This window comes from Anser brachyrhynchus (assembly GCF_964034855.1).
Source record: "Anser brachyrhynchus genome assembly, chromosome: 1".
Lineage (NCBI taxonomy): Eukaryota > Metazoa > Chordata > Aves > Anseriformes > Anatidae > Anser > Anser brachyrhynchus.
The window spans coordinates 87,825,334-87,850,885 of record NC_137694.1 but is presented as its reverse complement, the minus strand read 5'-3'; the positions used below and the strand labels follow the sequence as shown (position 1 = coordinate 87,850,885).

Here is a 25,552-nt window from a genome sequence, read left to right as displayed (position 1 = left end):
AGGTCCTTGTTCTGGTGTCCCTGTGAAATTTTGGTTTGGTTCTTTATGCCCCTGCTGGGGCCCAGTACATTACTGGTCTCCAGCTTCCCAGTGTGTGGAGTCCCACGGGATGGGAGAGCGTGTGGAGAGAGAAAGGAAGGGCACTTCCTCTGGGTGGACAGAGGGACCCGAGGTCAGAAGAAGGGAGCCTGTGAAAGCCAGAAAGTGGGAGTAAGGGATGAAGTTCAGACTGGGTATGGGAAGGAGAGGCGCAGGCTCTGGGTGTAAAGGTGTGCTAGGGGATGGAAGCAGGGAGAGTTTCTGTCACAACAAGGCAGGGCAGCTGCTCCCTGGCCAGCTCTTCCCGTTCTTCCTTGGTAGTGCAGAGGGAGCTGGAGGGGTTTTCTGCTAGCCAGTCAATCAATCATTTCCCAGTGTTTATTATTTATGCCCCTGGCTGAGCTCTCCCCTCATCCCTGCCACTCTGGGCAGTGGGAATTTTTGTGATCTCTGAGCAGCAGAGGCTGGCGGGCAGCCGGGGCAATGGTAGCGGCCTGTTCTCAGCCATACGAGAGGCAAAACACCAACAAGAAGAGATGGAGTTAGAACTTTATTAGGAGAAACCTAGGCACAATGGACTAAAAATCTCATGTTAAGGAGAGCGAGCACACAGGTCTTTTCAGGATTATAAAATACATGTTTATAAAACACCTTACAAACAACAAAAAAAGTTTTTTTCCCCCCTCTGTGTGTGGTTGTGTTTGTGTACGTACAGAGAACTGTACCAAGGCTGTGTAACGGGAGCAAGGACTCACAAACTTTTTCAGCAGCTGCTAAGAGAGGGAATGGCTTGGTCCCCTCACAAGCTGGTCCCAGGCCATTCACTCACACAGTCCAACAGCAGGGTAAACAATAAGGAGCAGTTTAGCTCTGTATGGCATCCCTCTTTAAAAGAGGAAGGTCAGCTCTGCAGTGAGAAAATGTATCTAGGGTGGGAGCTGCCTGCAGACCTCACCCACCAGGCTCACTGTGCAGTGCTGGGCTCCAGAGGCAGCTCTGGGAGGCTGCGGTGGAGGAAAGAGGTGGTCCATAGGTGGTTCCTTACACCACGTGCACCAGAAGTGAAGAAGATGACCTGATGGAAGAACAGAGATTTTCTGGGAGGACAGATATCATGGCTTGCAGTGGCTGGCGGGTTTGAGAGAGCAGCCAGGAGCTCACTGACGTGCGGGACCTGGAGGGGCCTCTTGCTCCTTGCAAAAGATGCTGAAGTGTTGTTTTTTTTTTTTTTGTAGGGTAGTAGGGAGAAGACACAGGCCGTACCTCTTCTGCAGGTAAACAGAGGATGTTTTTCTCCCGAGTTGGCAGCTGTCAGCACCCTTTCAGCAGCATTCAGGTTGCTTGAAAGATGAGCATAAGAAGGGGAAAAATCACTTTGTTTCCGCTTGATGATTCGTCCTTTTTTACTAGGTGGACGTCTGTTCTCAGAGGAAAATCTCTATTTCTGTTAGTGGATGCCTTGCTTAAAATTGCTGACATAAGTATGTTGGGAAAATTCCCTAGTCTTCGTCAACCGATCATCTGAGTGATATCCCAGGGGCCAGCCTGCTGTGCTGGGGTAGGAATGAGGAAGGGAATCCAAAGTTAGACACGAAGCAGCTGTGTGTGGGGGGACCGTGGCTGTCCTTATCTATCTATGGGAACAGTTCTATGCACAGTGTCAAAAAAATTCAAGTAGAGTTTATCGTATAGGTAAACTGGTATAAAATATCCGGGCTCAGGTAGAGAAAGGGAAGGTTAAAAAGAGAGAGAACAAAGAAGAGAGAGTCTTTCTTTCAGAAAGCCCGCCGGTGTGTTTCTGCTCCCTGCAGGTGAGAGAAGCTTCAGCTCGGTATAATTGCCCAGTGCTGTAGCGAGTGTTGGACAGACATCAAAGGAGATGCGAGGGGGCTGAGGGGATCGAGGTCCAGTCAGTCTGCTGGATGCAGCGTCGCAGTGGATGGCTGGCCTTGCGTTTGGGGCAGCCAGGCAGCCTCAGGAGCGTGCTAGCCTGTGCTCTACCAGTCTGTGGCTAAGGATGGCAATTCCCCAGTCCCTGTGGGTCCCATGGTGAGAATATGGCCAAGAGCTTCACATCTCGAGACTGGTGCTTCTTCTCAGCCTTCAGGAGTGCGTCGTCCAGTGGCTGCCCCTGCCGTAAGCTGTGAGAAGTGTCTGCAATGTGATGATGACATTCACTGAGAAGGAGCAAGAGGGCGTTAAAAGAGAGAGAGGTTAGTGGCAAGAGTCTGCGGCCCACTTTGCAGAAGTTTTACGAAGCGCTGAGACCACTCCTTCTCCTCATCCCTCCTGGCGACAAGTCACACAGACAAATCATCCGACCTCGCCTTGCTGCTGGCGCGGCTGGTCTTGCTGAAGCGGCGTTTCTCGTTGAAGTAGCTCTCGGGGAAGGCAGGCGCCGCGCACTCGTTGGCCACCTCCGGGCTCTCCGCATAGCTGGACTTCATGAAGGGCCCTTCACCGGCAGCATCTTCCTGGCCGTGGACCCTCTCGGTGGCGAAGTTGGCGGTGTTCTGCTGGGAGGCCATCTTGTTGCTGAAAGGGCTGATGAACTTCCCGTTGGGACTCGCCAAGCACTGATTAAAATCGGGCGGGGGAGTGTACATCTGCGCCCTTTCCACTTGCGGGGCGGACTCCAGTCTGCCAGGAGCTGTGCTGGGGCTGGGTTTGTAAGCCCGGGAGCACCTCTCTTTGGCTTTCTTCCAGCCCAAGTGGTACAGCTCAGCCAGGCTGAGGAACAGGGACAGCACGGCCACAGCCAGCATGAAGACGATGAACACGTTCTTCTCTGTGGGACGGGAAACGTAGCAGTTGACAGGGTGGGGGCAAGGTGCCCGCTGGCAGATGTACAGGGTCTCCAGGAAGATCCCATACAAGACGTACTGTCCCACAATGAAGGCCACTTCCATGGCAGTGCGAATCAAAATGCTGTAGACATAGGTGTTCAGCAGACTGCCCCTGAGGATAATTTTGCCTCCCGATTCATCCCAGCAAGACAGCTCGGCCTTCTCTGCCACAGGGCACTTCTGCTGGTAGTAATTGTCACCGCTGTTCTTCATCTCCTGGGCCTCTCTTTCTGCCTCCTTCATCTTCCTCTTCTCCTCCATGCGCACCGTGTGCATCGCGTGGCCCATGTACACCAGGGATGGGGTGGAGACAAAGATGATCTGGAGGACCCAAAAACGGACGTGGGAGATGGGGAAAGCCTTGTCGTAGCAGACGTTCTCGCAGCCGGGCTGCTGGGTGTCGCACATGAAGTCAGACTGCTCATCCCCCCAGGAGGACTCGGCTGCGGTACCCAGTACCAGCATCCGGAAGATGAAGAGCACGGTCAGCCAGACTTTCCCCACCACTGTGGAGTGCTTGTGGACCTCCTCGAGGAACTCGCCCAAGAAACTCCAGTCCCCCATTTCTGCTCACCAGGAGAGGGGAGAAGGCTTGAAGGCAGAACTGGAGACAGCCTCTGTGGGTGAAAATAGACAGAAGAGAGGGGTTCTAAGGAAGGTCAGGAAATGCCCAGCTGGGGATGCATGGAGTGGAATGATTTGGCTTGTGTCAAAGGAAATGTTTTTATTTGACCTGAGATTAATGAGTTCTGCTTTGCTGAAAACTTTGTTTCACATTCACCAAACCCTTTTTATAATAATAATAATAATTATTATTAAATAATAATATTATATTATATTATTATATATGTTTTATATTATTAAATCATCATCATCATTATTATTATTAATCATAATCAAACTACAACCTGTTAAATGGGCTACTGCAATTTTGAGGGTGAACCAGATTTTTCCTTGGTTCAGAAAGTCCTTTCACTGTGGTCTGCGTACTGCATCCTCTGTGGCCTGTGTAGTTAAAGCAGTAGTTATCCATTTGCAAACTGCACTCTGGAGAATCCTTAAATGGATCAATCCTCTGGGATCTGGGGTGTACTGCTTGGTCTGGGCAGTGCCTTGGCATATTCATGTGCTGCATTGAGTAATATCTGCACTGACACTTGGAACGTGAAGTGCTTGCAGCTCTGAGCTTTGTGTCTGAGCTGAGTGTCATCACTGAAAGAAAGGCATAGAAAGCCTCCCTGTTGCCCACCTGCACCTTGCCTATGGGTTTTGCTTTGGTTTTGCAGTATCACCAGTTACAAGCATTTTATTTACAAGTTTGAGGTGTTTTGGATCTGTAAAGACTTTGGTGAGCTGTGCCAGTCCTGTAAACCTAATCTGCTGCCACTCTGCCATACCTCTTAAAATGGGAACTGCTGCAAAGTCTGCATGGTGGATCTTGCTCCCTCCTCTTTTCTTAAGCCCTGAGACAATATTCACTGCCCAAATGGCATGGACAAAGGAAACAAGCCTCCCTCGAAATACCTCCCAAGGACCAGCATCTCCTGGTAGGTGGTCTGCTGAGAGGAAAGGTTAGGTGGGCTGGTAGTGAGACTGCAAACTCAGGATGTAGGAGAACCCGCTTCAGTTTTGTTTCCGACTCTGGCAGACTCTTTCTGGCCAAGTCACTTAACCCCCCGGATAAAAGGAGAATGATGGGCTTAATCCATTTTTTGTGGGGTTCTGTGGGAGTATTTGGGTGATCATTTGATGCAGTTATACTCACCATACTGACCTTCCCAGGGCACTATCTTGTGTGTGGGTTAAGGGCTGGGCACTGTAAAGTATGCATTATTACCTTGGAGGTAATGTTCTCCCACAGTCGTTCTTTTTGAAAATGTCTTTTCAATAAATGTATGCAAAACTTAATAATCATCATAATGAAATACTAAAAGCACTAGACAAGGTAAATCCCAAAGCTGCAGGCACCAAGAGTGATAACTCTGCTTCCTTGTTTTCCCTTGTCTCCTCTTTAAAAGCCAATTGTTTTTACTGTGCAAAAATGCCTGTGGAGAGTAGACACTGTTAAATGCTGAAAATTTACTGCAGCGACGTTGTGTACATTTCCTGTGAGCAAAGGCTGGAGACCATACGATTGTTGAGGGAACAATACTCCCTCCTCCGGTTATGTAACTGATATAATTTATTGTAGCAATGCACATGATGATTTTTTTACCATTACTTGTCTGTGCGCGGTGTCAATCTGTGTGGGTGAATGGGACAAAGAATGAAAGTGGAATTCATTCTTAAACTCCTGCTGCTGCCGAGGGCTGCCCCGAGGACAGGTGAGGATTTCCCAGGTGAGGAGATGGGGAGGTGGTCATTTGCTGCCCTGCCGCCTGTTGGAAGCTGCGTGAGGAGGGAGAAGGGGCACGCCAGCAAGCTGAGGATGGGCTTTGGCTCTTTCCTGGCAGGCGTGCTGCAGTCGTGCTAATGTAGATCCTGGTGGCTGCTGGAGTATGCAGAAGCTGTTTCATCTGCTGCCAGCTGAGAACCAGAGGGGCAGTAACACACAAAATTGTCTTTCTGATTCTCTCCTTCCTTACATTGGTAAAACTGAAAAATCTGAGGGTCTGACTGCTGAAATGGCTTTGGTGCAGTTACTGCATTTGGGAGGAATTAACATATGGCTTTGTTTTGCGAGCACCAAGAATTAAATACAGGCAGTTAAATCAGTGATGGGTTTACAGAAAGCTGTACTGAAACCAGGATTTTTATTTATTTATTTATTTATTTTTTCCAGAGTGGTGACAAGGCAGCCACCGGCCTACAGTTCAGTGTACAGGTGCGTCCAAGGTCGCTAGGGTGTAGCACAACTGTACCACGTGGAATATCCCTTCCCTGACAGCGTAAACGACTGTGGGTGTCCTCATTTTTCCAGGTGAGTGTGTGTTGTTTGCAGGTGCCCCTATTGCTCCCGCTGTTGCTAGCTGACAGCTGTCTTTTCTTAATTCACCTTGCTTGTTAGTGTAAAAATTAAAACAGTTCTTCCTGTCTGTGCCAAGGCTGAGTTTTCCTTTCTGCCATGCGTATGTGCACTCGCAAACTGGGCACCTCTTTGCATCAGCTCTACCACGTGCAGGTAGATTGAAGTTTTACTATGGTCTGCTTTCCCCTGGTGAAGGCTACTACACCTAGATATTTGCAAACGTAAGATCAATGTGTACAGAACATGAAACAGGCAAGTGTAAGTGCAAGAGGAGTCCAGAAGTTTAAAAAAATAACACTGGATGTTAGAGTTACAGTCCCACAGTATTTTCCCAAAGGAGGTAAATCTGAATGATCCAAGGTTGGCAGCCATGAGGCTTGGACTAGGAAGTAGGGCCATTCCTTCTGTCCCTCCCTGCTGGCTGCTCCCCGCGCAGGCTGTTTGATGGAGGGGCTGCCCAAGGAGCCGAACGCCTCCTGCTGTGCCTGCTGCAGCCCCAGACAGAGCCTGTGGCTGCTGCGAGGGGGTAGGAGGACATGGGAGAAAGGGTGCTGGATACCAAGAGAAGGGGAGTCCTTCCTAGTGCAGCGTTTTTGGCTTAGCTGGTTTTAGTTATTAGAGAGCTATTCTTGCCGTGCCAGCCCAAGGACCTCCGAGAACAACAGAAGAAAGCATCTAGTGCTGTGCTGCCAGCAAGCAAAGAAGAATTTTTGTCACCTCCTGACAGCTTTTCCTGGCTATACAGGACTGTCTCTGACACAGCCTTTCTCCCCGGGGCTTTACTATTCTTGGGAATTTTCCATATAGTTCCCCTTCCTCATTCCCAGACTGTTATCCCCACACGCTTCGGCCTCTCAGCGTGTGAGCATCTGTGGCCTTTTATACTCCTGCTTTGGACTTAATTGGACAAATCTCATCTCTCTCCGGCGTGACTCAGCGAAAAATACCTCGGGGTATCTTCCTGAGGTCTCGGCACCTGATAGCAGGCTGTCTTGACAGCCGTCGTGCATATTCATGCGGAGTCTCGGGCCGTGCCACCGCGCTGCTGTGCTCTTGGCTGGCAGCTTTCTGCTGGAGCAGCAGAGGGGCTGTGCGCAGTCACGAGGTCTTGGCAAGAGGAAACGTGTATGTGACAAAGCCCAGCGCAGCCCGGCACAAACCCAGCGGCGTGGCTGTCCCGGCTTCATCGTCACCTGGAACGCAATTAACGCTGGGAAAAACCAAGCAGCAAAACCGCAGACCAAGCGTGGCTCCCACCCACCTCGGGGCCTTGTGACTGCCAAATGCCGAGATAAAAATACCCTAGCAGGGATGGCACCTGCTAGTGCACCAGGCTGCCTTGCCAATAGAGTGCTGCTCTCCGCCATCCTCTTCTTGGGCTACCTTTTTCTGTGGGAGAGGACGTGTTCGTAGCTCTCGGAGCAGCTTTGCCCTTCCTGTTTATGATGCCACGTGCTCTGAATGAGAGGCAAGCACTCTGCATTTCTTTTTCTCACTCTGGCAGGGGGGCTGTGTTGGGCAGACTTGCTACAGCTGTGGGGAACTGCTAAGAAACTCACACCAAAGAGGCAAGAAGGTTGTTCCTGCACGGTTTTTTTCTTGATGAGAGTCTGTTTCCCCAGGAGTTGCTAGGAATTCACTGGTTTTCCCCTCTTTAGCAGACAGGCGAGACTATCAGCAGTGATATAAATAGCTGAGCTCCACACTTCACACTAACTTTTCCCACAAGGAAGGTGACAGGAGGTTGACATCTCTGCAGGATGTTTCTAAAATAAAGTGGAGAGCCTGACTATAATACTGTTTCTGCTCTCCCTCTCTCAGCTCACCTCTTCCCCTTGGCAGGTCCCAGGCAGGCTCAGAGAGGCTCTCTCAGCAGGGTGCGTTTGTGTAAGGGAAGGGAGGTTCCCAGAGAAGGGAGAGTCATGAATACGAAGTCACTCTATTTTTGCCCAAGGCCGTGCAGCAGATCCCCCATTTCGAGCTACTGAATGAGGAGGCAGCCATCTCCTCTAAGCACTGGGAAGTGTCAGCCCTGTTCAGTGGAGCATCCAGGTCAGCTGTGGCAAGGTCAATGCCTAGGAGTTGCTTGTGGCCTGCCTTCCTCCAGCTGTGTCACCTCCTACCAGGCCCAGGCAAGTGCGTGGCACAACAGATAGCTGCTGCAGAGGCATGCAAGCAAAGATCTTTTCCCCTGCATTAACAACTGGCAGGCTGCAGCCTGAGCTGAGTGGTCCCAGCCTTGGAAAATTGGCCGTTCACACCTGCAGACACTTCCAGCTCTGCACTGGAGGGTAGGTAACGCTGTTACTAAGGTGTCTCCAGCCCCCTGGTAGCAGTAATCCACTCTCTCAGCATCCCACACAATACAGCTGCTGTCATTTTTCAGGTTGGCTTTTCAGAGCTTTGGGACATAAATCAATGCTAAAGCCCACCTCAGGATGTATCTTTTTGTTCACTATTAACTGGCGTTGGCTCTTTCATGTGTACGTACAACAGATGAGCAGTGACACGTCAGGCATTGCCATCCAAACACCATCCCTCTGGCTTCATATGCACATATATGTGCTTATGATAAGTTTCTGCCTGAAATAGGCCAGTTCTTTAGCCAAATTTGTAACTCTGATCTGTGCATGGTTCTGCACTAAATAGGTCCATATTCCTTTCTGCTAGTTCCTTGAGTTCAAAGTCCTGTAAGCTGCAAGGAGATTGACTTTGACTCCTGTGCTCAAATCTCATAGCAGAGCTCTTTGTTAACAGCTCCTGTCCTAGAAGACAGACGTCCAATGTTTCTCATCTCCCTGCTCCTCCTGAGTTCACTGCAATTTCTGGAAGTGTCATGCTGGAATCCAGACCACTGGCCCTGCTTGTAGTTGCAGACAGCTTGTTATTCCTTGATGAGGTGTGCTTTCCCCCTCTCCAACTGTGGAAAATCTCAGAGTTCACAAAAAACGAGAGTGGGGGAGAAGATAAGGGAGCTGAATGACCTGTCACCTCCTGAACACACACACACCCTGACGCACACAGAGACACAGACAGAGGGAGCTCACTCAACACCTCCAAGTGAGTACCTCAGGGATGTGTTACACACACAGATGACAGTATTATGTAGAATATTTTCATCTGAAGTGATGCTAGAAGCTGCAGACTTCCATTGTGCTGAATTGTTACTGCTTGTCTATACAGGATGGCTAATTTTTTTTTATTTTATTATTTATTCTTTCCCTTGGATAGGGTCAAATTGTGCTCTTATGTTCTTACATATCCAGACATTAGGGCCAAGCTCTGTCTGATGTGGATACAGAAGACCCAGAACAGAAAAGACCTCAAACACATCTGAATCAAGCTGAGGAATGAATTTGTCCCTCTGTGTTTGAAAAGCCTGCTTCAAATAGTTACGTGGTAGTGGTATCCAGGCTTATACTTAGCATGCGGAGAGCACCCTCTAATTCTCTTGGGATTCTCTCTGTGCATTGCAAACATCAGCCCTTAGCCAAACAAATGCAATAAAACTGGTCTTGGGATAAGCTAAACAAAGTCTCACATATGCTTTTTGCTAGAAAAAGAGATCAGTTGATGTAAATGCTACAAACAGGCTAATGGATATTATCCAGCCTATTCCTTAACTAACAGGTTGAAGAACATCCAGTTCAGGATGACTGGGCTTGGTGCTCTTGACAGTATATTTATCTCTGTAGGGAGAAGCTAGCCTAGATGCATCTGCAGCTGGTACTAAATTGGGCAGTGCTGTATACAGGAGAGAGGACATCAAAGCAGGGCAGAGGGAGCTCCGGAAGATAGAAACATGTCGAGAAATTTAGGGACTGCCATAGTAAAGCAGTTCCTGAACTCTGCTGACAGAAATTGTTATTAAGCACTGCGTAGACAGTGGGGGAGGCTGGTGTAAGGAGACATGGAGGTGATGGTGGGCATCACATTGGGCCTGATGCAGTGGTAAAATACCTATTCTTGTGATTTTAGGCTGATTCACAGACTGCATGAAATGCAGCTCAGAACAGTGTCAGGATAAAACAGATTGGAGAGGTAACAGGAGAAGGAAAGGGCTCAAATTCAGACTTACACTATCCTTTATTCCCCCTTCTCCCTCAATGTCTCCCTGCCTATCCGTTCCCTGTTGCTCTCCCACAGTCAAGCTCCCCACTGACCCTTCTCTGGAGGGTCAGCTTTTGGGCTATTTTGGCCATTTAACTCTCTACAGCACCCAGGTTGCTAACACTTTCAGCTTCAGAAAGGGGAAATTTTCAGCAACTATTTACTTCCCACTTATACCTCATCAAATGTCCTTTCTTCTTTCTGCCCGAAGATCCTTAGGATTCTCTTCACACCCCAGCCTCACGGCTGTAGCCTTGCTTCCAAGCATTTCATTTCTCATCCAGGGCAAAGTTAGGCTATAGCTTGTGAGTAGATTATTTTTTATACTCAGCATATATTTGAACATATACATATATATATGCCCTCTTCCCCTTTAAAAACAACTAATATTAAATTTTCAAAACCAAGCAGTAGGGAGCTAGCAAATGCTAGAGTTACTTTCCTAAGTAATCTTAATTCAATCTCGTTGTGCCTGTGCCTCCTAGCTATGAGTCTTTAACCACATCCTCACATTGTCACCTCATTCTTTGCACAGGATGCCTGCCTTATTCCGTGCCAGCCTGGCTGGGGCTTTCTTGAGCAGCAGCTATTCAATGTTTTGTTTTCTCCTTATTGTTCAGTGGGTGGCCTGTGCCTCATTTACTGTACATTATTCAAGTCCTGTTCTAAAGACAGAATTATTAGTTTCCTCATGGGTTTTCCTATGGCTTTCATCACAACGGTATCTGATCGCTTCACAATTATTAATTTACTTATTTTCATTACCACTCAGAGGTGAGGAGATGGTATTACATGAATTTTGCAGCTGGGGAACTAAGGCAGAGAGAGATTAAGATTAAAAATGTTCATTACTTTTGGAAGCTGTGTGGAGATGTTGCTAATCTGTTTTCTTTGGTGTACTTAGCACTATGCAACATATGTTCGAAGCAGAGCTCTCCTTGGTTAACGCTGGAGCAGGAGCATTTATCACTTCCACCAGTTAGACCACATCTAAGAGGCAAGCATCCAGAAGACAAGAGGCACCACCGAGGGGCCATTTGTGAACAAACACGGTTTAAGTGATTTGCCCCATCTCTGCACAGGAAATTGGAGTAAGTAGCAAGAACAAAAACCTGTCCTCTTGGACAGTTTTTTGTGATTTTAAATTGGAGACAGCTTTTCTCCCATGCTGCTATTCTCTCCCTTTCCCACCAGGCATCCAAATGCAGCGTAAGACCCTGGAGCTCTGGAACACTTACCCTGGCTGGACTGCTCAGCTTCCCGAGCCACCGTGCCCTTACAAAGGCATCTGCCAGCTTTTCCACTTCTAAGGGAGAAGAGCTTCATATGGAAATTCTGAGCCGTTCTCAAGGCATGTCCATTATGACAAAGATAACGAAGAAAGACAGAAATGTAAGTGTAAAACCCTTAGTTCTTACATTAAAAACCACTGACCCCTCTTTAATGATACACTGGAGAGACTTAGGGACATGCATCTCGGCTCATTACTTACTGTATGACATGAATATTTCTTTATTTCGTGAAAGAGCTGGCATATTAGAGTATTGCTTATAGAGATCTATGTGTTGTTTATCAATAGGCATAAAATTGATTTCTTTTCTTCTTCATGAATTCTTAGCCCAAAGATTGAAGTTTCTCTTGTGCCTCCTGGGAACTATTTCTAATTTTAAGCCTCTGTTCACGTGCTTCATACAACAGCACCCGAGGTGTGGAGCAGTCTCTGAAATATGCTCCCTAATGACATGGTATAGTGCTGAGTTACTCATTCCTTCTTGTCTATTTTCAATGCTTTGAGATAAGTCAGAAAACAAGGACAAACGTGCAGAATGTGTGAAATCTCTCTGAAGGTCAAAAAGAGAAGAGAGTCTAGGGTAGGAAATTCTGTATTTCCTGACAAGGTTTACATTTTTCATGTGAGAGTCCAAAATACTGAAACAGTGTGATAATATATAGTGTTGAGTGGAAAAAAAAAAAAAGGCAAAACAAAAGCCAAATACTTATAGTAGCAGGAATACTTAACATAGTTCCCAAGCAACCAGAGTCTGATGAGTATTTTAAATCCCGAACCCTCAGGAATTCTCCTAAACTAGTGTTCTGCTCTCAAGGAAAGGGGGAAGAAAGTCAGAAACATTCTGCTTTCTTCACAGAGTACATTTTGAAAAGACCAACAGATGCAGAGTTGTTTGGCGTCTGGTACAAATACAGCACCTGTGTGAGAATTTTGAGTAACAGTTTAACCCACTCCTATCTGCACACACACATGCAAACATATATTACATGCATTAAGTCTTTTAGCCTTAAGGAGAGGTTCACATAGACAGCAGTAGGGAAAACCTTTCACATGTGCCTCCTCATCAAGGTTTTAGCATGAAGGAAGACTTCAGCAATTAAGGCTCATTTAGCCTGTTACTTTTTGTGCCTGAGGTTTATCCAGAAATGCTACTTACATAATCCTCTGGTGGTTTTTACAGTACTTCAGAGACAGAGGTACTGCCTCAGTTTACCTGAGCTGTTAAAATCAGAATGCCACAAAGCTCATTAGACACTGCAAATGACCAGTAAAATGACCCTTTGGGAAATCAAAGGGGTTACCAAAGTAACTATGCTGGATCAGATGTAGCAATTACCAGACAACTGGACACTGTATTTTCAAGCTGGGCTACTCTTTAAAACGTGCGGTTGCAATGCTGGAGATATTAAATTATGGAAATGTAATCGAGTAATTATGCCAAATGCAAATAGGGGAAAAAATTAGGAAGGCAAACAAAAAGAAGAAGAAGCTGCGAGTGGGAGCGGGTTTTTGTCCCTCTAGATCCGTGTGCCTCTTTGCTGAGGCTGCTCTGAGCCGTGCCGGGATGGAGAAGAAAGGCATTCCACCCGCGGTGCGTGCTGCACATATGATTGGGGGACACGAGCAAGGCACTTCGCTACATTTGAGTTATGTTCCCAGGGTCCACATCACAGACTGGCCAGGATACAATACTCTCAAGGAAAAGAAACGGAGGTATTTTGAAACTATTCTGCGTGCTTTGGAATATAGGCAGTTTACACAGACGCTTGATAAAGCGCTTATACCCTGGCAGCTTCTCACAGGTAAGAGTTCCCTTTGCCACTCTCCCTAGAGCAGCCTGACAGCATGCAGAAATGGGATCTAGCAGAAACTACAATTTGCACATTATAATGTCTGAAGATATGTGCGGCTTTTATTCTGCCATCCTGTACATGGCAATCTATTGGTATCCGTGTTTATTGCAGGGAGGCTCCCCTGTCAGTTCTGTGTAGCCGCCTGTGGCAAAAACGGTGTAATTTTTAAAATGCCCCAAACCCACCTTATTACTAGTGGGAATGCTTTGGATAGAAATGGAAAGAAAAAGTAGAATTCTTAAGTTGTTTTTGGCTGTCCTTCTTTTCCTGCCTCACCAAGTCCATCTCTCCCCTCATGCTGTTTTACCCTTGAGTCTAAACAGCTTGATCTCCCTGTTGATGCTCCTGCAGTTCTGTTATTTCCCTCTCATGGTTACTTACCTGATTTCCAGAGTCTTTTGTTCTGTCTCCTTTCCTTGCCTTAGCACTTTTCCTTTCTGTAATTGAGTTGAACTCTTCGTTCTTCTCAGTTGCTTGGTTTTATTCCTTTAGTATGGTTCTCTCTCTCTCTTCCCCTCTTTTTTCTCCACCCCCTTTCTGTGTCACTTTCTGTCTTCCCCACTGCCTCTCTTCTTTCTTCACCTACTTTTCTTGTCTCTCCCACCCCCTCCAGCTTAATCTTTCTATTTTCAAACCTAGTTTCCTGTTGTTTTTCCTTTAAGGATCACGGGTCGTATTCCTCCCTCTCCATGCTCAGTCTCTCTCTGTGCCACCCTCCCCATACTGACAGGATGCACTCACTGCTGACTTCTCCCTTTCCCTTCCAGTTGCTGCTGCCGCTGCTGCTGTTCCTTGCACCTCCTCCCCCAGATAACACGCCGTGGTATAAGTAAGTCTTCCTTAATTGAAAAGAGACAGGGTCGCACCACAGCTATCCCAGCCAGACTCTGGGAAGGTTCTTCCACATAGGACATCGATGAAGGATATTTTTCTGACTCATTCAGGCTTAGGCAAAGCAGAATCCATGTGGAGCAGGGTCCTGTACCTCTCCAAGTAAGGCAGGGCTTGCTTTGCTGGCTTGGACCAGGGCCCCAGCATAGCTGTAGTCTTGTCCCGGGGGGCACTTGATGCTTCCCAGGAAGGTGTCCCAGGCCCCCTTACGGATAAATAGAGAATAACCTGCCTGCCAGGCAAGGTGGGTTTTGACAAGCTGCCCCCTTCCTATACACACACAGAGTCTGATGCATGAACCTTTGGGCCTGTCTTAAAAATGTTGTCTGGACATGTCTGAAGGTCTTATATTTTATGTATGTGTCAAATTGAGACTCTGATTCCTGCACACTGAACCAAGAGATGAGGGTGAATCAGAGAGGCCTTCTGGCTTTGATAAAGGCTGGTCTGAAAGAACCAGTGTCAGGAGAGCGAGATTTGCTTAGAAAACTGTGGTTCCCTGAGAACTGGCTTGCTGCACACAAGCTTTGGCTGGTGTCCCTCCAGCAATCCTTCCTGGGCTAGTTATCTCCCATCCAGAACATAACTGTACAGCCTCTGTGCAGCAGCTAGTGTAGATCATGAAGCAAAAGTAGTCCAGAGACTAAAACACAGGGCTGGCAACTCTTCTAATCTAATCGTTGTTCTCCTACTAATTTAGTATCCCCTTTATTTAGAAGATACACAGTGCTGTGCAGAGGCTGCTCTGGAGTCATGTCCCATGTGGACACTCTCACTCTGAAGTTAAGAGTGCAGCTCCTTTTCAGGAGGGCTAATCTCCCTCCCGCTGAATCCTCACTGATGATTAGTACAGGACATGCAGTACATTCCCATAGCAGCTCAGAAAACTCCTAGGATGGGGAAACCCATAATAATTTGCCACTTCATTTCTAACTTTATTGAAAGGCTTCCCGTGTCTTCAAAGAAAATGGGAATGTTTCTGGAGTTGTTTTTCTCTCTCTTGCCTTGCAGTTTTATGCCTGTGATGAAATTCCACAGGAAGGAGAATATCAATGTTTTCATTAGTCTTTCTGAAGATATTTCCGCTAAGCATTATTATTTAAAGTTTTGTTGATTTTATGCCAGTGAAATTGTCAAGAACTTCATCATATAGAAGTGTCCAAGAAAAGGTGTTAGTAGTACAGATCTAACTCACAGATGGCTTTGGAATAGGCTAGCTAAGGCTTGTCAAGTGTTTTTCATGTGCTACAGAGAGGCAATCCCTGCAAGTAAGCTGTCTGAAATGTAATATCCCTGCCCTGCCTTATTGAAACTTTGCTGTACACTCACAATGATCAGATCTGATTTTCCATGATCAATCCTTTGTGTTTCCTACCCCAGTATTGTCCCAGAGTAGTATACTCTTTCTCCTACAGAGTTTATCTCTGAATACTGCAAATATGCTGGAGTTCTATTGAATGAATATAGGGAGAAACTTTCTGCATCACGTACATGAGGTAACTGTTCTGAGCTCTCTCTCTCTTTTTTTTTTTTTTTTTTTTTTGGTGTTGGGTGAAGGCAGATTGGGAGGTAAAAGACAGGTGAATAGAGATGTCGTATGGATGCCTTAGCCAGCCACTCAGCGTGTCCTCCCTCCTCCTCTCTATCATACTGCAGCCTCTTCTAGGGAAAACAAAGGTGTCATGGCAGCTTCTCCAGCTCCACAGCTAGTGCTTTGCCCACTGGTAAGCTGGGAAGAAGGATTTTTCCTCCCCTCCCCAAGAGACTGCTATGCAAAACTTTTATGACTTGAGTGAGGAGAGCAAGTGGAAGAGAATGCTCCCCCAGACAGTGGGGACGAGGAGAACAGCTGACAGCTTGCCATGTGCAGCTTGCAGATCTCAGCAGTTTGTGGTGCTGTGGAACAGATTTTGAAGGAAAGGAGAAATACAGGAGGTAAGGGGAAAATAGGACAGCGTGCATCATCTTTTGAGGAAAGGTAAAATTCCCTACCTTCTAGGTAAAAGAAACATAGCAGACCATATCTACCTAGACTTCAGTGAGGCATAAGATCCCAGAAGAAGCAAATTATTTTAAAAGACTCAGCTGAATAAGACAGGGATTATTAGAAAAATCCTCCAGTGGGTAAGAGAGTGATGGAATTGAAACACAAGTTCCCTAATAGGTTGAAAGAAAATTATCTGTGAGGCTGCTCAAAGATTGCACTTAGGACTGATCTTTCTTAATATTTTCATTAATTACCTTGACACTGAAAGTAAAAATGCTAATGAAATCTGCTGATGGAACAGAGCCTATCATCAGGACAGAGGTGATTCCAGCACCAGGAGAACTGAAGGCTCTCCACAGCTGGAGTGATAAAGGTGAGCTTAAATGGGAAAGTGCGAAGTCAGACACTAGCAATCTCTCCAAGCACTTGGAAGTTCCTAGTTGGCATGACAGAGAAGGGGAAAGTCCTGCATGAAGGCTTCCAATGATGTGATGGGGGTGAAAATGGCAAGTGAGCTTCCAGGCCAGAGCAGTATTTCCAGTTGTAGCGAGTAAGATTAATGTCATCCAAGAGGATGCAAGGACCCCCAGGAATACTGTGTGCAGTGCTGCTCACCCATGTTCAAGACATTGAGCCTGGAACAGGTGCAAAGAAAGTCAACAGGGTGATTAGAGGAATGGAAAGTCTCTCGGCCAAGAGTATGTTTACTTATCAGTCACAGAAGTGACTGCAAACAGATATCTGAACTGATTTGAAAATAGATGAGGTACCAGGACGACCTTCTCTGCATTAATTATTTCGCACTGAACTTCGTGCTACTGCAGCTACTCGGAGTAATTAAAACATCGTGTGATGTGCCCGCAGGGTGAATACTGTAAGGCAGCTTAGTTACTTAGTCTGGCAGAGCAAAGGTTAAGAGAGGAGAGATTTGCTGCCTATAAATACTTTTTGGAATTGGGGGTTGGGCAAGTAAGTGCTAGGGAGAGAGAAGAGCTACATAAGCTAAAGGACAATGTGGCATAAGAATAAATAGATATAAATTGGCCATGAATGAATTTAGGTTGGAAACCAGAAGGTTTCTAAGCAACAGAGCAGGGAAGGAGGTGCTGGAACAGCATTCTAGTAACAGAAGTGAGGGTGGAAACCTAATGAGATTTAGGGTAGAGCTTAGTAAGTTTAGAAAAGGCCATTTGTTTTGTACTCGCCTGTTATTCAAAAGGATTGAACCTGATAAGCCAAGAGGTCCCTTTTTCATTCTGTTTCCTGTACTTCCCTTATTGCCTTATCAGAGCTGCTCCCTTTCACGCAGAAGCCAGGTAAATCCTGAAAAGAGTTTCAGTGTGATGAGCTTTTCAGCATTGATCCCGTGGTTATTTAATGGAGTATTCCTTCTGTGTCAGGGATTTAAACAAATAAAATGGGCAAGCCAACACAATGCATGGAGAAGATCTGCAAACATGCAGCAGTATAGATGAGAGCTCACATATGAATGTGCTTCTTCACATAAAGCAGATGTTCTTGCAGCATCTGGCTTTGCTGTAAGGGTGTTTCAAATGTCAGTAAATGTTCTCCTGAGATCTGAGAACTTCAAGAGATTGTCTGAAGGGTAAATAACTTGTGCTTTCCTGCTGATACAGCGGACTTCCCTTGTGAAACGTTTTATCCAAAATCCCCTGGCATGGATATGATTGAAAGAGAAGGAGGGAGATAGAGGTTCTCTGCTGTAGCTTAAACCTCTGGAGACAGCTTGAAGGCATCCTCCAGCAGGAAGCAAATTCCCAAGGACAGACTGGGCCCAAGGGAACAGGAGTAGCATGTGATGATAGGTCCCTGAATGAGGGGGAATAGTTTTATAGTCACAATTCCTTCTTTAGTAAAAGAATAAAAATAAAAAAATCCCCAATTGATTCCATTATTCATGGACATTTTTGCCTCAGTTTCTTTCCAACCAGTATTTGGTTCACACGGCAAGGCTGCAGGGGTGGCCTCTGCGAGCAGAGCCCAGCAGCTGCCCCATGTCAGACCAGAGCCAGCTCCAGCTGACTCCAAAAGGAACCCGCTGGTGGCCAGAGCTGAGCCAGTGAGCGATGCTGGTTGGATCTCTAGGAAAGCAGAGTTAAGGAAGAGAAATACTGCTGAGACACAGCAGCTGGGGGAGAGGAGTGAGAACATGTGAGAGAAGCAGCCCTGCAGACCCCCAGGTCAGTGCAGCAGGAGGGCAGGAGGTGCTCCAGGCAGGGAGCAGCAGTTTCCCTGCGGCCTGTGGAGAGGCCCCTGGTGGAGCAGGCTGTCCCCCTGCAGCCCACGGGTCCCACACGGAGCAGATCTCCACGCTGCAGCCCATGGAGGAGCCCCCGGTGGAGCAGGTGGATGCGGCCTGGAGGAGGCTGCGGCCCATGGAGAGCCCCCGCAGGAGCAGGCCCCGGGCCGGAGCTGCAGCCCGTGGAGAGGAGCCCACGCAGGAGCAGGGGTCTGGGGGGAGCTGCTGCCTGTGGGGGACCCGTGCTGGAGCAGTTTGCTCCTGGGGGATGGACCCCGTGGTGGTACGGAGCTATGTGGGAGCAGTTCTGGAAGAGCTGCTGCCTGTGGGCAGCCCCCACAGGCTCAGCTGCGGAAGGATGGCATCCCGTGGGAAGGCCCCACATGGAGCAGGGGCAGAGTGGGACCATGAAGGAGCAGCAGAGACAAAGCATCAGGGACTGACTGCAGCCCCCATTCCCCGTTCCCCTGCACCATCCGGGGGTGAGGAGGTGAAAGAGGGTGAATGGGGGGAAGGTGTTTTTAGTTAGCTTTCAGTTTCTCATTCCTTGGGTCTGTTAGCAATAGGCAATAAATTATATTTATCTTCCTATGCTGAAAAGGTTTTGCCCATAACAGTAATTGGTAAGCAATATCCCTGTCCTTATCTCAACCCTTAAGCACTTTTTCATTGTGTTTTCTTCCCCTCTTCGAGGACAGAGAGTGAGAGAGCAGTGTGGTGGAGTTCAGCTGCCCATCAGTGTGAAAACACCATACAGACCAGAGTACCAAACCAGCAAAGAATGAGAAAAGAAGAAAAAAGAAACAACAAGGTGTGAAATATCACTGTGTCAGTCTCATATGCCAATAAAGTTTTCAGCAAGAAAATCTGTAAGAGGCTTTCATCTTAGTGAGGAGAAATGACCATCTAAAATGACCACTAGAGCTTAGTTGTCAACTTTATGTTACTGGAAATAAAACACTGTACTCTCACAGCTGCTGCTTCCACCTCCCAACTCTAAAACATCTCCGAGTAGCTGAGAAGTGCTTTGCAAATAATAATGTAATTACACCTCTCATAAACACTCTCCTTGATTTACAGGTGGAGGAACAAAACCATGGAGAGCCAAAGGATTTGTCCAAATGATTAGTAAGTCATTTTTAAGCAAGGAATCCTCATCTACCTAGCCACCAGACATTCACCTTGTCCTGTAGATTTCCAGCTAGATCAATTACTGCTTCACACAAATACATGTGTATGCATATACACCTATAGATATTTCACAAAGTGAAAAGAAAAGAAAGAATAGACCTTTACCTCTTTTTGCAGAGCCAGTACAGGTAGAGATAGGAGCAGGTGAAGCTGACCAAAGGGTTAGCTTTAGCACAGCCCCTTGGTCTTGCTGGAGCCCACCTCTCTGTCACTGTTCGGCTCCCAGAAGAGATCCGTGTCTGAGGGAGGACACTATGGATAGGGGAAACAAACCCCAGTCAGCTCCCTGGGACTCAGCCTCCTGCTGTGGTCTGAAACTGGCTCACTGGCTGGAGATTCCCTCAAGCCTGAAGGACCGATGCTGGGGGAGACTGGCTTCTGAGCTGTTCCTGACATGCACTGGCAGCTGTCTGCCTGCTATTCTTTTAAAGAGTCTTCGTGGATCAGGATAAAAATGTGATCTTACGCAGGCGGCATTGTAAGCACAACTTGGCTCACGTTCAGCTCTTCCTCTGGCTCCCAGCTACTCTATTTTTAATGAAGGAATTTGAGGCTATCAGAAAGGAAGTCAAATTGTTTTAGGAAAACAATAGAAAAGCAACTTAAAGTTTATTAGCTTCCTGTCCAGGGCCTGGGACCAACTTGTCAAACTTATTAGAGCGATGGCAGAGCTATTTATTTAAAAGGGCTAGCGACAAGACTCACAATTTCATTCCTGTTTAGGCCTCGGTGAAAAACAAAGGAAAGCCATAAAATAATATCTGAAGGGAGCAGATGGCTAACTGGTAAATGGTGCAAGTAAGGTTGGCCTGTGAACCATTCATGGTGTTCACCAGTGGAATGGCTTTGGTGGGATTTTGTTATCAGGTGAATGTCCTGCATTCACAGTCCTACCCCAACACCCCAAACCCCTCATTGTGGTCCAGATTTTCAAATTGAAATCTCACGCCTAAAATTACAGATATGGCAGGAAAAGGTCTTCATTTAGAGCTTCTGAAAGGAGCGAAACAATACAGCAGGTCTGTAGAAGAGCCAGGAATAGAACCCAGGTGTCCTTGATCCTGTGGGGCTACTTGAGCCCCCCAACTGTAAAAATATTTATATCTTCAGAAGCAGCTGCAGTCTGCTGCTCTGTTTAGCTGCCCCAAAGTAGCAGTGCCATTAAGTCACTGAACACATGCTGGCATGCGGCTATGGAGAAGAATGGACAACCACACTATTAGACTCTCAAGCCAAAAATGTCCACACTGTCTGACCCTTTCTAAGGCGTTCCATCATTTGCAAAGAAAGGAGAAGAGAATAGAACAAGTAACTGAGAAGCATTTACAAACTCTGCTTAATGAAAAATCATCCGCTATTTTTTGGAGGGTTTTCTGCTAATTGTGTTTTTAGCCTGCTTCCAGGGAACGTATAGGAAGAACTCACCTTTCCTTTCAATAGTGCAGTAGGAGTCTCTAGAAACTCACACGCTGAGAGGTACAGAGTGCACAGAGCTATGCACAAAAGCTTTGAACAACTCAGTAACCACTTTCCAGATGAAAGGAAGAGGAGCCCACCTCAAAGATTCTCTTCCTTCTTCTCCTGATTAGCTTAGTTAAAAGCAGGAATGCATAACGACAGTGATCTCTGAGGCCTAGGGCAATAGCACATCTTGCATTGGCAAGTGGTAGAAGATCTTGGCTTATGTTTTCCTTTTAATTTAGCCAGGTTAGATGCTTATATGAGGGTCAAAGGGAGTGCATGATCTCTGGAAAGACCTAGGAAATTGGGTCTTAAACTTTGTAGTTTTAGTGTAAATGCAACCACCTCTCATTTACATTACATTTACGTTTACCTTGCTTGTAGGGTATTCCTACAGCTTTTAGAATATTTTGCTAGTTTCTGTCCCTCTGAGATACTTCCTTGGTAAACAAATCAACCAAGAAACCTCAGAGAACGGTGCAGTATCTTAGTTCACTACAGTCTGTAGGTGTTTACTTTATTTTAAGTACGTTCTTGAATTGCATTGATTTCAGTGAGACTTGATAGCCTGGAAGTCGACCACCCTGCACTGCTAACCAGGCCAGCTTTGCTAGGGGAATTCTGAGGCAGACAGCAGCTAGTCAATATACTTCTCAATTGCCTCTGCTGTAAGGGATACTACATGTGAATCACGAGATGGTGTTCTGGCAATGGGAAATATTTTATTTGCACTTATTGGAATCTGTGTCACCTACACCGGTATCATTTAATTCACACTTTGTTCTAATAAGTAGGAACCCCAAATGTATTCTGTGAGAGCCTTTTTGTCACTCACTCACCACTGTTGAACTCCCAGTAATCCCTGAGGCTGGGATCCTGCAAAGACTTGGTCATGTAAGTAATTTGATATAGTCACAGCTTGGGGCCATTCACGTGGGTAAAGGTCCCTCTCCATAAAAGCATCATAGAATGGAAAATGTTGTAGATTGTTGAAGCTCCTGTTTTTCCTACCAGGAGTCATATGGTTTCCCAGAAGCTTCTGGGATGGCAAAGGTTGCCAACCAGACAGATGCATGGATGCTGAGGAACATCTTACCCTGGTAGGTTGCCACATGCTGCCATGTGGTGCCAGTACCAGCACACAGTTCCTGAGGTGTGCTCTTCCATGCTGGGGTTAGATAGCTGTGCTGCTGTGAGATGTCCCAGCTGTAAAGCTTGAGCTTATTAAGAGGCTGCCTACGTAACACTGCCAGCGTAGAAAGAATCACGGGCACACCTCTCATCATAAAGAGAACTAGGTTTGTTGTGGGGTAGAAGGACCTTGGTCTGCTCCATACGTTCTCTGCTGGGGTACAGAGAAATCAGGACTTGAATCTGCCCTGAAGGCCAAGATATCCTTAGAACTTTCCCTGGAAGTGAGTTTCAAAAGAAGAAACAGTAAAAGAATATGAGGAAAAAAAGATGTGCTTGGAAGTGGTGAGTGAAGATGAAAAGTAAACAGTCTGAGTTATGGAAGAAGTCTCAGATGGTGCTTACTGTTCCCAAGCAGCTTGTTCTCTTTTTGATGGTCTGAAAGCATTTCAAGACATGACCTCCTGGGTACAATTAGGGACTTAATCAATTGCACAAATTTATGAGTAATGGTTCTCCTCACCAGTTCTGTGATATGTGTTGGCTGGATTCTGAAGCCTTCTGTGAACAACGAGAATTACAGCAAATGGAGAGGGCAGGAGGACACTGCTGGCCCAAGCAGAACAGAAAGCTACATTTATATTAGAAGACCAAATATCCATGTGCTACATGCACACACACACACATATACACACACGGAATAAAATTATATTTCTTCTATTGGCAAGAGCTCACAAACTAGCCCAACTCCCAGTGGTGCAGAGCGTGCAGGAAAGTTGCCTTACAAGGGGTTTCTCTTTCCAAAGTGTTGACATGAGGTCAACCCAAGGGAAGCAGGCAGTCCTGGTGATCATGCTGCACCTTCAGTGTGCCTGCATGATGGCAAATAGACACACTTGGATGCATTAAGTACCTATACTTGTCAGCCTGGTGTCCTGAATATTTTTTAGAGGAAAGCTTGGAAGAGGTGTGTATTCAGTTTTGTTTTCTGGAAGGGCGAAGGATTTGGTCAATTCAAATCTCCTTAATTGTGTTGCTGGACACCTGCATTTCCTGGTAAAATGCCGTCTGCTTGACGTTCTGTAACAGCCCCCGCTGCCCAGGAGAGGTGACAGCCTGCAAAGGAAGCAGGTGTGCATGTTAGTCACCTACAAGCCACAAAGACAAGGAAGTGACGGCCACTGCTTCTTCTCCATGGCCGCTCAGAGCCACGCTGAAACACTGCGGGGCTCTGCAGATGGCCATGGGCAGCGCCCACATTTAAAGCTATGAGGATTGGCCTGGGGTTGGGGGATTCTCTGGGCATTGAAGTACTGCTGATGGTATAACGTAGGACCCTCCCCACTTAAATTCCCCTGTAATTTCATTTAAATTCTCTCCCCTTACTCCTCATACACAATGTGATGCAGTCTGCTCTAATCCTAACTAGGGATTGCTCCGTATAAAGACAGGCACTGCATTCTCACCAGTCCTTTGTATGCTGTATATTTGTGTTTTTAACGCCAGCAGAGATGAAGATGAAGGGTGATCATTGGACACCTAGCTGAAAATCACATGCAAAATTGCTAGCCTGTACTGAGGTATATCCTTTGTGGCTTGCTGGTACTTCATCTCTCTGATTTTGTGATTGGCAGATGATACCAAAGTGTGCTTGCACTGTGCTAAGACTCCTGTATGAGCTCGTGCAGAAACCTGGTGATAAAACCTGAGAAGTAAGTGGTATCAGACACGAGTGTGTAGTTTGCTGGTGTTTATTATTTTTCTTAAAATGGTGGAAAAGCAAGAGATATGTAAATCTGATTGAAACAAGCTGAGGTAGCTATAAACTAATTGTTTTTTTTGAGCTAAATCTGGCAGTTCTGTATCCAAAATATAGGATTTGGTTGCTTTATGATAAAAGTGATTTATTTTTCTTAAACAACAAAACCAAAAAGATGATAAAAATTATGACAAAAAATATTAAAATCATGAATAAAGTTTTTCCTGGTCAGGGATGATGTTTTGTGGCTTTCAGTGTGTGTGAGAAATGGAGATGCCTAAGCAATGCATGCTAGTAAGATAGGTGGTTTTTGCATGTGATAGCCACATGAATGATACGGGTGCTTCCTATAATTATCCTATGCCTATCTGAAGAAGAAAATAAATTGGTTCTTTCAGATCAAAAGGAACCCAAGACGGATTTTTTGACAATGTACTCAGTATTTAGGAGTGCTGTCTCCAAACCAGGAACGCCACGGGATGTGCCCTCTGAAAGAACTCTTCAGAGTTGCAGCAGTTAAAAACCACGCAATATTGCTCACAAGAACCAGAGAAGAGAAAAATGGGAAGCCTTGATGTTGTCTGCTGTTCCCACACTCTTCCCACACTTTCCTCTCAGGCCAGCTTTGTGAAGAAACAAGTTTCTCTCGCAGGGAAAGTAACAATTGAACACAGCAGGGAAGAAAGATGTTTTGCAATGTGCTGCATGAAATGATGCAGTATCACTCAACTAACATCTGCTAAAACGTTCTTAAATAGCCTCATCTTCTTGAGTCAGCATTTCTAACATCAATAATTTTATTGGTAATAATCAGTAAGGTCTGATATTTGCTGGAAGAGGATGGATGGCTGCACTGGGGGAGAAAATCTAAAGAGCTTTGAAGTATGCTGATAGAAAAAATGCTGAGGCAACATCTCAATTACTGAGTTGAGAAATCTGCACTTCTTTGCAGTTCCCAGATTGTTGGGAAAACATGAGGAATGCCACCTTGAGAGGAATTACTGGTGTTTTTAATGCCGTCAGGCTCTTAAGAGCTGGAGCTCTCCACAAATGCTACAATCCAGTGTAAATCTAACACCAGACTTCAACGTTTCTCTTGAAGATACTGTGGCCGGCCCATACTGCTCACATGAGCTGCTTTCTCTTGCACTCCCTACACTCTCATTCCAAAAAACCTTTGAGAAGAGGTCTCCCATTCCTGTCTAACAGGTCTGGGCAAATCCAAGCCAATCTTCCAGTCAAATCCCTTCTAATCTGGGCCACACAACTTTCCTTCCACCCAGGCAATCCTTCCCATTTTTCCTCCTCTGTTCAGATCCTTGCACTAAAAAAACCTTGAGAAATTGTGTCACATGATTAAAAGAAATTATTTTCCACTTTAAAAAGTGGAACCACACAGAAATTCCAGCACAGGACTGACACAAGATTATCTTTCAGCTACTGAAGTGATGTGAAATAGTAGCCTGCAGCTGTGTAAGCAAATTGACCAGCATTACAGGAATCCACAAAGAGGTCGATTGTGATCTGTGGCTTGCTTTGTGCAGGTATCGAACTGGATGGGAACTTACATTTTGTTTCCAAGTGCAACAAAACTGTGAGGTGGTTCATCTGGAAGACTGTGATTGGAAGACTGGAAGACTAAATATTGATGAGAGACTGCTCTGCTCACTGGCTTAGAGGGCAAATGAAAGCGCAGTGTATGTCTGTTTGCCTCTCCACTCCCTCCCTCAGACCCTAAGCAGGGTGCTTTTGTTCATGCTGCACT

At 46.2% G+C, this 25,552-nt stretch overlaps 2 protein-coding genes across 7 annotated transcripts in view; one reads left to right on the top strand and one right to left on the bottom strand.

Annotated features, from left to right (window-relative positions):
• Positions 1 to 576: 576 nt before the first annotated feature.
• GJA5 (gap junction protein alpha 5) lies at positions 577 to 21,495 on the bottom strand. Of its 6 annotated transcripts, XM_080578229.1 has the most exons (4): positions 13,489 to 13,865; positions 12,411 to 12,472; positions 11,202 to 11,298; positions 577 to 3,502 (listed from the first exon to the last, which is right to left on the bottom strand). In XM_080578229.1, the coding sequence occupies exon 4, from the start codon at positions 3,447 to 3,449 to the stop codon at positions 2,340 to 2,342; it is 1,110 nt and encodes a 369-aa protein (XP_080434355.1). In that variant the 5' UTR covers positions 3,450 to 3,502; positions 11,202 to 11,298; positions 12,411 to 12,472; positions 13,489 to 13,865; the 3' UTR covers positions 577 to 2,339. The 6 variants fall into 6 exon arrangements, with proteins under 6 accessions (XP_080434355.1, XP_080434357.1, XP_080434356.1 ...); XM_080578231.1 differs by lacking the exons at positions 12,411 to 12,472; positions 13,489 to 13,865 and adding an exon at positions 19,542 to 21,495; XM_080578230.1 differs by lacking the exon at positions 12,411 to 12,472 and having other exon boundaries at positions 11,202 to 11,308.
• Positions 4,457 to 25,552, top strand: part of GJA8 (gap junction protein alpha 8) — a 60,057-nt gene continuing 38,961 nt past the window's right edge. The window contains exons 1-9 of the mRNA XM_080577734.1: positions 4,457 to 5,805; positions 10,868 to 11,054; positions 11,158 to 11,355; positions 12,914 to 13,056; positions 13,875 to 13,936; positions 15,379 to 15,494; positions 16,287 to 16,358; positions 18,944 to 19,056; positions 19,326 to 19,373. The gene's annotated coding sequence lies outside the window, so the exon portion shown is untranslated. The remainder of the gene's footprint in view (positions 5,806 to 10,867; positions 11,055 to 11,157; positions 11,356 to 12,913; positions 13,057 to 13,874; positions 13,937 to 15,378; positions 15,495 to 16,286; positions 16,359 to 18,943; positions 19,057 to 19,325; positions 19,374 to 25,552) is intronic.